Source organism: Primulina tabacum, chromosome 17 (assembly GCF_025594145.1).
Source record: "Primulina tabacum isolate GXHZ01 chromosome 17, ASM2559414v2, whole genome shotgun sequence".
Taxonomy (NCBI): domain Eukaryota; kingdom Viridiplantae; phylum Streptophyta; class Magnoliopsida; order Lamiales; family Gesneriaceae; genus Primulina; species Primulina tabacum.
Window position 1 is genome coordinate 3,495,912 of NC_134566.1, and position 14,384 is coordinate 3,510,295.

The 14,384-nt window shown below is 35.4% G+C and overlaps 1 protein-coding gene across 1 annotated transcript; it reads right to left on the bottom strand.

Annotated features, from left to right (window-relative positions):
• Positions 1-1,232: 1,232 nt before the first annotated feature.
• Positions 1,233-12,546, bottom strand: LOC142530738 (transcriptional corepressor LEUNIG_HOMOLOG-like). The gene is given in 19 exon segments (XM_075636547.1): positions 1,233-1,557; positions 4,162-4,359; positions 4,447-4,566; positions 4,679-4,834; positions 5,065-5,214; positions 5,407-5,513; positions 5,608-5,746; positions 8,112-8,153; positions 8,156-8,332; positions 8,534-8,605; positions 9,489-9,734; positions 9,819-9,868; positions 10,508-10,619; positions 10,721-10,796; positions 10,893-11,185; positions 11,287-11,396; positions 11,502-11,599; positions 11,705-11,780; positions 11,959-12,546. Coding segments are annotated over 18 exon segments (2,322 nt in total). The 5' UTR covers positions 11,737-11,780; positions 11,959-12,546; the 3' UTR covers positions 1,233-1,413.
• Between the last annotated feature and the right edge of the window lie 1,838 nt (positions 12,547-14,384).

Here is a 14,384-nt window from a genome sequence, read left to right on the forward strand (position 1 = left end):
GTGGCATGAATATGTGTTTTATTGCATGGTTTATTAAAGTTTCATGCATAGGTGTTTTTAACGGTTTTTCGCGCTCAAACGAGGAACGGAGACTGGAGATAATTAAGGAAAAATGTTTTATTAAATAATTATTTTTAATTATTTAATATATGGTGTTAATAATAGAATTTCAATATCTTCTCTTTTACTCAAATATCGATGTGTGACAATTCAAGTTGTCTTCTAATGCTTGAGTTATTGTACACTCACGCCCAAAAAACTAGCCGAGCTCGAACCACAACCACATAAACGAGCGGAACTCGAGCTCGACTTGATTAAATTGTCAAACTCGAAATCGGGTTCGAGCTTGGAACGATAAACTTAACAAACGATCCCGAGCTCGTGTACAATAAATATCCACAATTTAATAAGCATTCAATGCATCAATAAAATAAAGCCAAAGAAAATTTGTAATATCTGTCCATATGTTTATCAATTTGAAATTTTGGTACCCTATAATATCAAAATTTAGATTTTACAATTTTAGTAATTGAATTGAGAGTACTCATGTAAGATGTGACACATTGACTCCATATTGATTTCATGTCATAAAATAAATCAAAATAAAAAAATAAAAACACAAACTAAAATAAATATAAATCTTACTATTAGAAATAACCAAAATCACAAATATAAAGATCGAAAAAGCAAAGAAAAAAGGATGCATTAACTAATTATCCTTGCTACTATCATTTTTTTTTTAAAAAATATATATACAAGATTTTGTTTGGTACTTTGCTCGAATTTTACATCACACACACAACACACAATCAATGGTGATACAGGCAGCGTAGTCCTCTAAATTAGAGGTTTATGTTATGCTGGTGGATATCGCAAGGGGAATTTTTTTTTAATATTAATAAAAAAAATTAAATATAAACTTAAGTTATTTTATATTATACAACTCTCCTGATGTCAGACAAATCCGGCCCACACTACATATGATAGCGAATCTCTAACAATATTTTATGCAATTAATGTGTTATTCTTAAAAGTACTTGCTCCAATGAAATGAGAAAGGAATCTTTCTGTCTCCCGCCAAAACCATGCACCCTCGTTTGTCCACACATAATAATATCCAAAAGGGAAACCTATATATATATATATTTTTCTCGAAGGGGTGGAATAAATATTTTGATCTGTTTGGATATCATCAGTGCTTTTCCCCAATATTAAAGAAAACCAGCTACGCAGAAATCAACAATGTGCTATTAGATATCAATCCTTTTACACAATTTATGATCTTGCATCAAACAGCATGGTCGATGTGCTTCCAACTCGCTAAACTTTCACAAACATTATGTTAATTTATATAACTTAAAAGTTCCCAAGACATGTCAACAATCCCAATTGCTTGTTAATTTTTTCTCACTTTTATTTCCATAACTTAATAGAACTGTCGTGGCTTGCGGGGGCGACCATTCCAGTCAGAGGTGACTGTGCCAACGCAGCAATTATGTTCTCGTGGGCATCAACTGTCATGCTTTTGTTCTCGGCCATGTTCCACAACTCCAGAGACTACACCAAGTTAAAGAGGGGGAGGGGAAGGGGGTTATTGGAATATAACATTGTCTATGATACATTAAAAAGGTTATGCATAATGTCTAAAGAAAATGCAAGTTCCGCCCCTCTCACAATTCCTGGGTCGCCCTTGTTGGAGGAATCCAAGATTTTAGGAAGGGATTCTAGTATTCCTTTTTCCAGTGGGACGAATTGAATCTAATGTGCAGTTGTGCACATTCTCAGTCCAGATCCTAGGTCATTGTTCAGTATGAATTTCTGTACAATTTACATGATCTTGTCAAAAGCTTAAGTCCTAACACTTGACGTTGAGTTTATCACCAAGAAATTAGATAATAAATTACGAAACATAGATGCGGGATCAGTTGGCAGGAAAACATAGGCTGTCACCAAAAGGCGGCTCATCAGACAAAACACAAAAGTGAGGACACGATTGAAATCCACAAACATAGTCTGATTAATACGATACGTGTAAAATCCAAGATTTTAGATTTTATCATGATAATATTTTGTACCAAGATTTGCGAGATCTTCGGAATTTGTGATGTAACATTTTTTTTGGAACTCAAGAATTTGAGATATATTTTTTTCGGAATTTGAGATATGCAGAATTATACCGGATATAGATCTAAGATTTGATATACATGGATAAAGATTTAAGCAAGAAGATAACCCAATCTTGGAACTAAAAATCTTGAGGATTTTATCATGGGATTTTCGAAAATAATATTGAAAGAATATTAGGGAATTTTCGAAAATCATAGATAAAGGGAAAAGTTTACACGATAAATGCAGCTTGGGAAAGATTTAACTACCAGAATTTTAGGAAAATAATCAAAATCTTATTTGTGGAAAAATACTACTAAATTTTGAGTTTAAGTCAGCAAAATTTTGGGATTTAAGAAATATAATTGGGAAATAAAAAGTCTACTGAATATTGGAAATTAGACACAGAAGTCAAAATTTTTCAGGCTGAACATAGCATAATTTCGAAATTTATCCAAGGGAAGGATATCAAGATTTCGAAATTTATCATCCAGGATCAGGAATAAATATTTAGATTTAGATCACGATTCTAGATGAAGATTTGATTCAATTCAAACGCGCGGATAAACTCGATCGAGATAGCAGCCAACCCCTATAAATAGGAGGGCCTATGACTCGAAAATTCACACCATTTCTACTCCAAATTTTCGAGCTCCTCTCCTAGTTTTCTTAGGATTTTCGAGAGCTTGCTCTCTCAGTGTGCGAAGAAGCGAAGCGCTGCTGCAGTCCCACCCCGAAGCTAGGGTTCGAATTTCCAGTGCAGGATTCCCCTCTATTCACGTTTTTCTACGATATCTAAGGTAAGTGGGCTTGTTTTAAATGTGTAATTCCGGTGTATGCATTTTTTGTATTTTCGAAATTTCGGTCGAGTACAATTCTTCTTCTACCCCTTCTGGCTACGATTTGTGCATGAGTTTTGTGTTGACACTGTGAGGATTCAACTTGATATGGGAGGAAATCCCAACTATGATATGACCCTCATACGGTGGGGATATAACCGATCCGGCCTCGCCCCCTTAGAGGAATAAAAATTAGGGACTGACGTCAGTAAACCATTGAAAGTAGAGGAATCTCAGTGTCAGGTCAAGGATACGAATGTGGTATGAGTCAATTTATGCATGGTGTGTGTGTGTACGTATTTCGAATTTTATATGCATGTTGTTGTGTACTCGAACGGCCCCCACTTGCTGAGTATTTCCCAAAATACTCACCCCTTACAACCTTCCCAGATAAATCCGAAGATAAATCAGAGGAACAGGTTGAGGAAGAAGAGTCGGATCAATTTTGGGGCTGGTGAAATTATTTAAATTTCGAGAATTTTGCTGCAAGGATTTAAGAATTTTAGTAGGTTTATTTTAATTGTAAACGCTTCCGCAATTTATTCAGTTGTAAAGACAATCGTTTTTTTTTGCGAATTTATGAAATAAACTGGTTTCGGTTTATACTGTGCTATGAGGCTGGTTGTTTTTCGATTGTGTGGTTGATGAACAACGCCGGTGTCAATCCCGAGTTTCGGGGCGTGACAATACGGATACGGGGACACATCAAATTTTGAAAATATTAGACACGATACGCCTAGGATACGACAATCATTAAAATATATATAAATATTATATATATTTATATTTATATAAATTTAGTATTGAAAAGTAAAAATTATAGAAATGGAATGAAACAGACGGACATATATATTTATGGATTTAAAAGCCCATCCAAATTTATTTTAAATTATTTTTCTTTAGTCTCTAGAAATTTTAATTTTTTTTAATTAACCCCTAAAACTTTTAAATATTTGCAATTTTGCCCAAACGTATCCGAAAAACGTATCCATGCTGTATCCGTGACATGTCCTCGCCGTGTCCAAAACGTATCCGGCTGGTCAACCCTAAACAAAGTCAACGATACGGATTTTGTGGTATTCGACACGCGTATCCGCGTGTCGTATCCGTATCCGATACTTCAAAAATTTTTTTTTTAAGGTATCCGTGCTACATAGATCATTAGTGACTCTGTGTGTGCGTGCATGTGTGTGTGTCAGAGAGGTTATCGCCTTACTCGCAGTCCGCCAATGACCAAGAGGGCTGTATAGCTTGGGTGAAAAACACATGAATGGAACTGATTTCCATTGGAATTGAGTTCATGAATGCACTCTCCAGAGGCCAATGACCAAACTTTAATGCTGTCCTCACTAACAGAAGCCAGCAGATCACCATTAAGATCCCAACACAGGTAGTTCACCACACCAGAATGCCCCTAATGAATCACAAAAAAGACTTTCACGACAGAACAAAGACATTCACAGCATAACCTTAAAATAAACATGTCAGAATGCATACAAACCTGGAAAGAGTGTGTTTGTCTGTCATTTTCAACATCAAATATGGAAACCATCTTATCCGATGCTGCTGCTAGTAGATGTCCGCTTATTGGTTGAAATCGAACTTGTGCACTGCCTCCTTGCTGTGACAACAAAGACAGGCAAAACCAAAATGATGCAAACCAATTTTGTAGAAAAAACATAGTATTTATGGCAGGAAAAATAAAATTCAAATATGGCTATTCTACGACAAACCTTTGAAATATGAGTGCATGAAAATGGACTGATATTCCAATAGCGAATTTCATTAGTACTATCACAGAAACAAAAAAGGTCATTCTTCTTAGGATGGAAATCCAGGGACATGACATGGGAAGGATGCCCAGTGTAAGCATTCAAGCAGTAGCTTGGCTGCACAAAAGATTGAAGTAAATAATTACAGTTGCAAAATGCAATACAGGCTTTTTTAATATAATGGATACTCGATTCAGCATACTCCGGCAGATGAAATTTCGAAGGTGAAAGTAACTGAGAAATAAATGACATGCAAGTGTGATAATGCATATCTCATGGTTTTCGTCGCACCAAGTTCATTCAATAGTATAAACTTATAGACAAGTGAAGGCAAGAGGGATTAATACATTAGCTGCATCCCACAATCTCACAGACTTATCGAATGAAGCTGTTGCAAGTTCAGTAGAGTTTGGCCTGAAGCGGAGGTCTGTAATTAAGTGCTGATGTTCTTCTGGCGTGCTCTCTGTATGCAGGGTATCCATGTTCCAAAGGACAGCCTAATGCAAGTAATAACAGATGTATAATTAAAATATAATTGAAATATTATGTATGTGGTGCACTAACACTTTGTGTTATATTGAAAATCAAGAGACATAATGCAATGACACACAACAATAGAAGACAACAAGTGGTGTGCAATAACATTTTGTGTTATACAGCCCCATGAACACTGGACGACAGGATTATACCTTTTTGTCATGCCCAGCACTGGCTAACAACTTCCCATCAGAGGAGAAATGGCAACAGGTCACCTTATTCCTAGTCCGAAAACAACTAACTTCCCCAAATGTAAAACCTGAGATTAAGCTGTAAATGATGAAATTGATATTCACCACAAAATACATTTAACCAAACAGCAGATTCAAACATGGTACATTTTATGTGAGCACCTTTTGAGGTCTCTGTTTTGTGCACATTCAGGGTTTGTTTCAAAGAGCTATATAAATTTCCATCTCCTCCATCATTTGATAAAAACGACTCGACATTATCTTCAAGGGAACCAATGTCTCCAAAATTCTCCAAGTCATCCTTAGAAAGATAAGAAACTATGAATTAAATGGCAACGTAGCACATAGTCCTCATCAGACTCATCGAATTTCACAAGTTAATCCATAATACCAGCTCAATACAAGAAAGCTGAAACATCTTTATATGACAAAAATGCTTTGGCACAATCATATGAAAATATCAATTGGATACTCAAAAACAGTTAGCCACACAAGAATAGCATAGCTAAGTACAATGCTCTTAAAGTAGGTACCCAACAAGTCAAGTGTAGTCTCGAGCTTTATTGAATCTTATTTTAAATACGATATTTATTTTAATAATATTTTACATTTTATTCATTCTGTCATTTGCTTTATCTGTATACCTATGCAAGTTTGCATAGATAAAAACTTTGAATATACTAGGAACAATGAGCTCGTACATATGATGACGATCATGAAACACATTTAAAAGTTACTGTATATTCTAAACATTTTCCCAGTTGATTAAACTAACTAAATAAGGATAAAAGTCGACTGATCTTGAAACTAGCATCTGTGATTTTGTGTACTACTTTTCATTAGCAGGAACATGGAGATGTTCAATCATAAAATATGGGTGCTTATCAAAAAGCTTGTGAGCATGGACATGATCATACCGAGCGAGTTGTTTACAGACATACTACTTCTGTCGCTCCCATCCTCATTTGACAATTTTGTAGTGAATTTCAATATGAATAAGCTTGAGGTCAACCTTGAAGAGTTGGTCAACATACTTACGACTTATGAGACCACTATAAAGAAAAGAAATGTCCATTCTTCTAGTGGAATCTTTGTCTGGGATGAAGAAAGCGCCACTAAATAAGGGAAAGAAGCGTTCTAGCCCTTCCAAGAAGAACAAGTCCAACAAGAAACGAGCTCCGAAGAACAAAAGAAATAAACCATGCACATTATAACACACTAGACATATTTCTCAAAGAAAAAAGATTCACAAGCTAGTGAGCGAGGACATGTTTGACTTGTGAGACATTAATTCTCTTCCTACATGCAAGTCATGCCCAAAAGGAAAATGGCCAAAGGAACGTGGTCAATGAGTTGATGCATAGAATGAGACTGATTAGAGTAAGCTCGTATAAGGAACATGTGTTGTCTCGAATCACATGAGTTGTGATCCCACGACTAACTGTACCCCGAACCATTGATGGTCACACAATTATTGATTTCTGCGTTCTTGTTGAGAAAGTCAAATTCAAGAATAGAATTTGGTGATTGAACTTTGATGGATATCAAACGTTTGGCTTGTAAAAGAGTTTATAAGCGGATTCAACATTTGAAAGTTTTAAGAGTTAGCACGACTGCTAAAATTTGCTAAAATTGTGAGAAGAGGGCAACTGCTTGAATTTTGTGAAGGTGTTCAAATATTGACAGCTATAAAAAATTTGAGTCGGTGGATAGTTGACTTTGACTAGTTGGATTTTATAGAGTTGACTTTGACCAATTGACCTTTGACTAAGTGGTTTCGAAAAGTTGGACTTCACTTCATTATAACGACCTGTTTACAATCGTCACGTCAATTATATCTGATCGTCAATCGGGATTGTGATGATACCATGATCATGAATTGTTTGATTAATACGCTTAGAATATCCAACAGAAACACTAACTAATAGAAGTCATAGTCTGTCAAAACACTCTGTATGAGTTTTGACTAGTAGGTGTCCTAGTTGGTCAAATTTGTCTAGGATTCTGAAGATCCGTGTAGATTTATTGTTATTAAGTCTAGAGTTTAGACATAATAATATATACACAACACACAAGTTGCAAAATACAATACTATAAGATTTGACAAAATTTTTCTCCTATCTTTTACTCTAAAACTCGGCCACCTTGTTTCTTGAAGAAGAAAATTGGCCGACCATCTCGAGACGCCATCGTACTGCCGCCGCACCACCGTGAGACCGCCGGTGCTGCCGTCGTCTTCTTTTCTTTTCTCAACGCAAGAAATCTTCTAGTTTTTAAAGTACAATCTAGAAGATGAACAAAACAATAAACCATGGACTTAATATTGGCCATGGAACAGAGAAGTTTTCCTAAGAGCTATCTCCATTAATCCCGAAATAGTTGATGTCAAATGATTGATTTACTAAAGGTAACGATCGATAAACAACTTATTGTTGGATTAAAACCAAAAGAGTAACAAAGCTATTTTTGTAAGATGAAAATAAAATTTTTAAACTTCCGCAACACTTTGGGCCCGAGAAAATGATACATCTTCAAACATACAATTTGTTGTTCAATGTGGGAGAATCAATATTATGCCTGCTGCAAAATTTGTAGGTCAACCAGAAGGTTATGGAAGAAATATTAAAAATACGGAAATGAAGCCTACAAGAAAGATCTGGGCTTACAAGTTGATTTGTAGATGATGTAATTCCACCAGTACCATCTGCGCACCATACATCATCATGCTCTTGGACACGTTGGCATGCTGAAGGCTACTTGCAGTAGTTATACCATCACCAGGTGTGTGTGTTGATTGTGGTGAGCCAGGAGAGGGTCCTACTGTATTTCCAGTACCAGTACTGTTGGCACGCCCTGATGAAGAGTGTTGTTTTCTTTTCCTGTTATTCTGTTTCATGTTAAAGAACATGTCATATGCTTTCTAATCTCAACCAAAATCTAGGATCGCTAAGCCTATGAAAGAGTCAGTACAAGGTGATAGTATTTGTTATGTGTGCAGCTATATAATCAGCAAATAGAAGCACATTTTTGTAAAGTTTATCATTGGTCATCCAACAAACTTTCATCAACTTTACAATAAAGAATTAACCTGTTGCAATTGCTGCTGGTGTTGCTGATCCTGTTGTTGAGAGGAAGACTGCTGCAATTGGGTCATTTTCATCTGTTCATAAAGAAGGAATTTAGTAGCAAGGACAATGCTGGTGGAAAACTATCACCTAAATTAGCATACCACTACTCCTCTTTAGGCTTTACGAGACACATCCAATGGAAGAAGTGTAAAAGAGTCAAGTATCTGTCCACCAATTAAGCAGAACTGACCTAAACTTGCATATTCATCAGAAACAAGTTCATGAATAAAATAATTCCACATTCGTCTAGTGTAAGAAAAGGACTGGGGGATGCCCAATGAAGCAGGTATCATTTTAAACAAAAACTTTTAAGAGCAAGAACATCTAAATTAGCCACAGAAAACACCTGAGTATTTGACATAGTAACTGGAAATAAAGGGCAGGGAGAAGCATCGGGATAAAATTTTTAAGAAGCATAGTAAGTTGGCTGTTACATATTGGTCCTCTTATGTGAAATTATTAAAACAGTTTTTAGGTCCTGTACCAAGAAATATGATTCTTTCAACCTGTAACCTTTTCCTTTCACTACTAAAATCTTGTGTGAGACAACCTCAACCGACAGATTACAGACTCGAAGAAAATGCGAGCCGAATTCGAGTGTCGAGTACAGCCATATTTTTTCAATGTGGTAAATTGGAGCCAATGATCATCAAACTCTATAATATTTGAGTCCCAGTCAGCCTCAGATAAGCTCACAAAGTCCAATTGTTTAACCTATTTATATGGGCATGAATGATAGCTTGGGTTTACTTTAATTCTAGCAGCAGATATATTTTCACGAATAGAACATGGCTAGCAAGCAAAAGAATGTTAAACCAATGACCATTATTACCTAAATGGTTACAGCACACATTGATATTTTGGGATCACATGCATGAATATAAGCCAACCATCATTATTTTCAAAGATTATAACCTTTGGTGAATTTGATTGTGCTGGAGAGCAAATAGATCCATCATTTCTGGGAGTTTGATCTTTTACATTAAAATTACCCCTCGGTAACCCTCCAAAACCATAATTAGTAGAATTTCCAAGGTTGCCTTGCGCCTGTGCTTGTGCTAGAGCCTGCTGTTGTTGTGAAGCAAAAAGAAACTGATTCTGATTCTGTACACTTGGTTTTTGTACTTGTAAACCCATACTCGGCCGCAATTGATCGATTCCCTACATGTTATGATAAACATAATTTCCACAATGTAAAATTAATCCTTAAAACGATGACAGACAAATAAGCTACAACACACTCACAGTCAGCGGCCAGCCCTTCAATGGTAGACCAGTGACACCTTGATTCAAACCTGAAACAAAATGATTTCTCAATCAAATGATCAGACAGAATCATCATGAAAAGTTTCTCTTGGGGAATTTCAAGTGTCTTTGCATCATCAGATGCTGTAATACAATAGACAATTTTTTGCTATTTTTGGAAATGGTGATGTAATGGTCTCTCTTTAGGCACCGGTAATGAATTTGTTATAGTATGTCACAAGTCAAAAGAACATCTCTAACCCAATTTTATGTTTCAAGGAATGGTAACTATTGCATTTGATTCTCAATCAAATGATCACAGAGAATCATCATGAAAATTTTCTCTTAGGTAATTGCAAGTGTTTTTGCATCATTAGATGCTGCAATCTACGCGACAAATTTTTGCATCATTCCTAGACAAAACTCCAAAGAGAAGAGTCAACAGTAGAATTCATATATCCAGACCGACAAACATGTTTTGTTCACTGCGATTTTAATCCATTATGCCAGAAAATAGTCATTATCAAATTGATTTACCAATGCCCGCAACCTATTTTTTTAAACACCACCATCAATATTTCAATTTGACCTTGCATCTGTACAGCAATAACCATTGCCACAAACCACAAAAAATAGCGTAACACACTCTGAGAAGAATACCTAGCTTGTAGAACATTCAGAACTATTACCTGCACCACCAAGTCCAGATTTTGACTGCAGAATCGCTTGACCATATATGGATGATGGATCCATGGGTAGAGACTTTTGAGTTGCACCCAAGTTAACTTCCGTTTTAATGTCCTGTAAACACAAAAAGCTACAAGGTTGAGCACATTAAGTTAAGAAAGTAAAAGGGATCAAAACAAAACGGGCCCAACAAGAAAAGATGGTTTAGTAATTACAGGGGCCAGTTGAGGACGTCCTTGAATTTGCTGCAAGGCTGCAGACATGCTCCCAGAATTACCTTGTACCAGTTGTCTGAATCAACCGCTTGGAAAAGAAAATAAGGATCCAATGGGACAGTACAAAAACAATTTTAAAACGTGAAATTTAAGAGGTCATATATGGCGTTACCCTTGTTGATTTGAAGCTGACTTCAGAAGTGCCATCCTATTTGAATCAATCAGTCCAGGTGATGTCTCCGAATCCATAGAATGGGGATGTTTCATCTGTTCTTCATACATTTTCATAGCCAATACACTGGCAGATGGCTGTCCTATCATCCCATCAGAGTTCATTGGACCGCCGAGGGGAGGATGATTAGGATCCCTTCGCTGTAATTGGGCTTGGGCATTGCGCTGCTGCATGAGCTGCAATTGATGCATTTGCAACTGTTGTTGCTGCTCCCTTGTTTTGATTTGCTGAGTCTGACATATGCAATGGAAATTTTATTGTGCGTATATCCATAACATGGATAGCAATACCGAAAGCTAAGGCACCAAGAAAAAATCGCAAAATCATGAGAAACCTCTATGTAGGCAGCCGCTGCCTCTGAGTGCTTCTCGTTTGTTCTTGCAATGAATATGTCCCAAAATACAGACCACCACTCGAAAAGAAATCCTCCTGGGGCATCAATGGCTAAGAGTAGCAGCCAAATAAAAAAGATAAGAAGAAAAATTAGACAGTCTCTTAAACAGAAATAAACCAAATTACATAATGGAAGATAAAAAAAAAATATCTTACCTACAGGATCTGTAGCAACTTTTCCCTCTGTCATGAAAGCTTTGGCAGAATTGAGCAATTTTCTTTTCAATAAATAATCATGAATGTAGACATCAAGCCTGGCAAAAAGAATAAACGAGAAGATAATACGTAAGTTTCCTTTCCGAATTCAGCCAGAACTGGAAAAAATAAAGAAAACACCCAAAAATATAAAATTTATTTACATCTTATCAGCTTCCCAATTACTCTGCGCCATGATTGATACTCAACCTGAATCCAAAAAACTCTGCACGGTCACACTCTGCCCGCAAAAATCGATTCAGATTAAGTTTACGAAATTTAACAACAAAAAACCGTCACTCAAAGAGCATATTGTTTGTTAAAAATAAATTACAAGGCTTAAATAAACCCCAAACTAGATTTTTTTTTTCAAAGTAACTTTTTTTTGTTTGACAAAATAAATGTAGTCTTGGATTTATCGCTTTTAAGATATCAGTTCCTGCATTGACGAGATATCAGTTCCTGCATTGACGATCCATGCAAAACACCAGACGAAAAACCCAATTCCAGGAAGTTCACAACAAAAACCGCTAAATCAGCCAAATTCACCTGGTTGAAAAAGGTTCTTAACAAAAAAAAAGTATGGAATTTCACCCAGCTCCGTGCACTTTGTTCCTAAATTCACTCGAGAATCGACAAATTTTTAAAATTCCTCAAAGTTCTCCCCTGAGCAACTCGGATGCAGAGTTCTTACCAATGTCCTCCCCGCGATCGCGATCTTAGATTAAATCAATTAACGCCGCAAGTATTTCAAGATTAAAAGACAATTACAAAGATACAAGAACATCACCGTTGTGATTATTCTCAACAATTCAATTAGTATTCGAATTCACCAATCTTCCGAAAAAAAAAGGAATTTTTTGTGAATTCCAGTGAAGGACGAAGCTCAGTTTAGAGAATGAATGAGCCTAGAGAGAAGATAAACCTCGGCGACCCGAAAGCCAAAAAATAGCTGGAAAAGTGGTCAGGTAGGGATGTGAGCCTCAGGTTTGGGTGGTGCTGTGTTCACATTTCTGAATTTGGTTAATTAATTAATTAAGCTGAGGGGTAAGCATGGGATCTAATTTCAGGTCTGGATGAAAGTATACATGGTAAATTATCATAATTCTAAAATCGACTTTTTCGACGTGAATATATTACAACTTTGATATGATTTCGATCCAGATTTCTATCAATTTTAGTTTCGATTTTGTAACAGAATCCGAGTAATAGTTTCTATTTTGATTTTCATTGATTGTTCGAATTTCATATTACAATTCATCTGTTAACATCAAATGTGGGTTTAAATAAAACTTATGTATACCTCCCTATTCAGCACACAATTAAATAATATGTTGAGCTTAGGCTCAGCCATTTTAAACATCCTCAACTATTCTAATATTTTTTTAATACAAAAAATTGTATAATAATGATTTATGAACTAGTGCAAACTTTAGTGCAACACCCATCTCATAAAGAGCTTAGGCTCGATTTAAGGCTAGGGGTGGGTATCTGGTTGAGCCTGAGGCCAGGTTTGGTTAAGCTAGTAGCGAGGCATGTTAAATATCGAACAGATAGCCATTCATTGTAGTAGATGAAAAAGGTGGACAAGTCAGTCGGATGCTAAGAGTGTGTGCGGTCACATGTTCGAGCTTTAGTACAGGTGTCATTGTCACTCATTTCAGAGAAAAATATATTAATTAAAATATATACTTAGGTCATCCGCATCCGTCGGAATTAATCCATGTTAATAACTCTCCATCTCATCAAAAATGATGGGATCCACGAGCCACATATTCATTACATTAACATTTCCCCATTATTAACACACATTCACATTCATTTAATTTCAACTTTCATTATTTATGGGTCCCACTGTCCACTTACTCATTTTTTTTTATTTTTAATATTTCAATATCTTTCTAATATTTTTAAAATTTTACAACAAATATTACTAAAAATAAATAGTATTATTATTTTAAAATAACTTAATTCCAATATTCATTAAAATATTATTAAGAAATGAAAAAAAAGTTGGACTCTTTTATTTAAAATATTATTCAACACAATCTCTTTAAAAAAAACACAAAATACAAAAAAAACGAATTACGATAATCGAATATAGCCGTTGGTGCATAATTTTGCCGTTTGAAAATAGCCGTTGGTGATAATTAGCGACGGTTTTCAAAAATCGTCGCACATAGCGACGGGTGTTAAAAAACCGTCGCAAATAGCGACTTTTTTTAAAAAAAACAGACGCTTTTCACTTTGCGACGGTTTTTCGTAAACCGTCGCAACTTTGCGACGGTTTACGAAAAACCGTCGCAAATTTCGAAATAACGCCGTTCATTCTGATGAATTTTTTTGCTGCCATGTCAGCCAAGATTATTAATTCTTGCGCCCACATTGGTGGGCGAAAATTAATGGGTGTTATTAACACCCATTAACCAACCAATGTGGGTGCCCTTATAATAAATCCAAAGATGTCATTTCTCACTCGGATATTTAATTTTTACTTTTTTTTTTGTTTTTTGAAAATTACATTATGTATCAAATCAAAGGTTATAAATATGCTAATAATTTGTGGGTTATATATTTTTTAGTTTATACAAATAATATTTTAATTAAAATTGGTAATACTACCAAGAAAATGGTAGTTCATATTGATCAATTTATACTAGATTAATGTTAATTACATTGCAATTATGTTTATTTATACTTCATTTTATTTACAAACTTAAAAACATTTTATTTATATAACAATAATTTATAAATAAAATGTAAGGCATTAAATACGAATGATTTAAAAGAGAAAAGTTGAATGAATGTGGGAACAGAATCATCCCAAACAATACAGAGTGAATT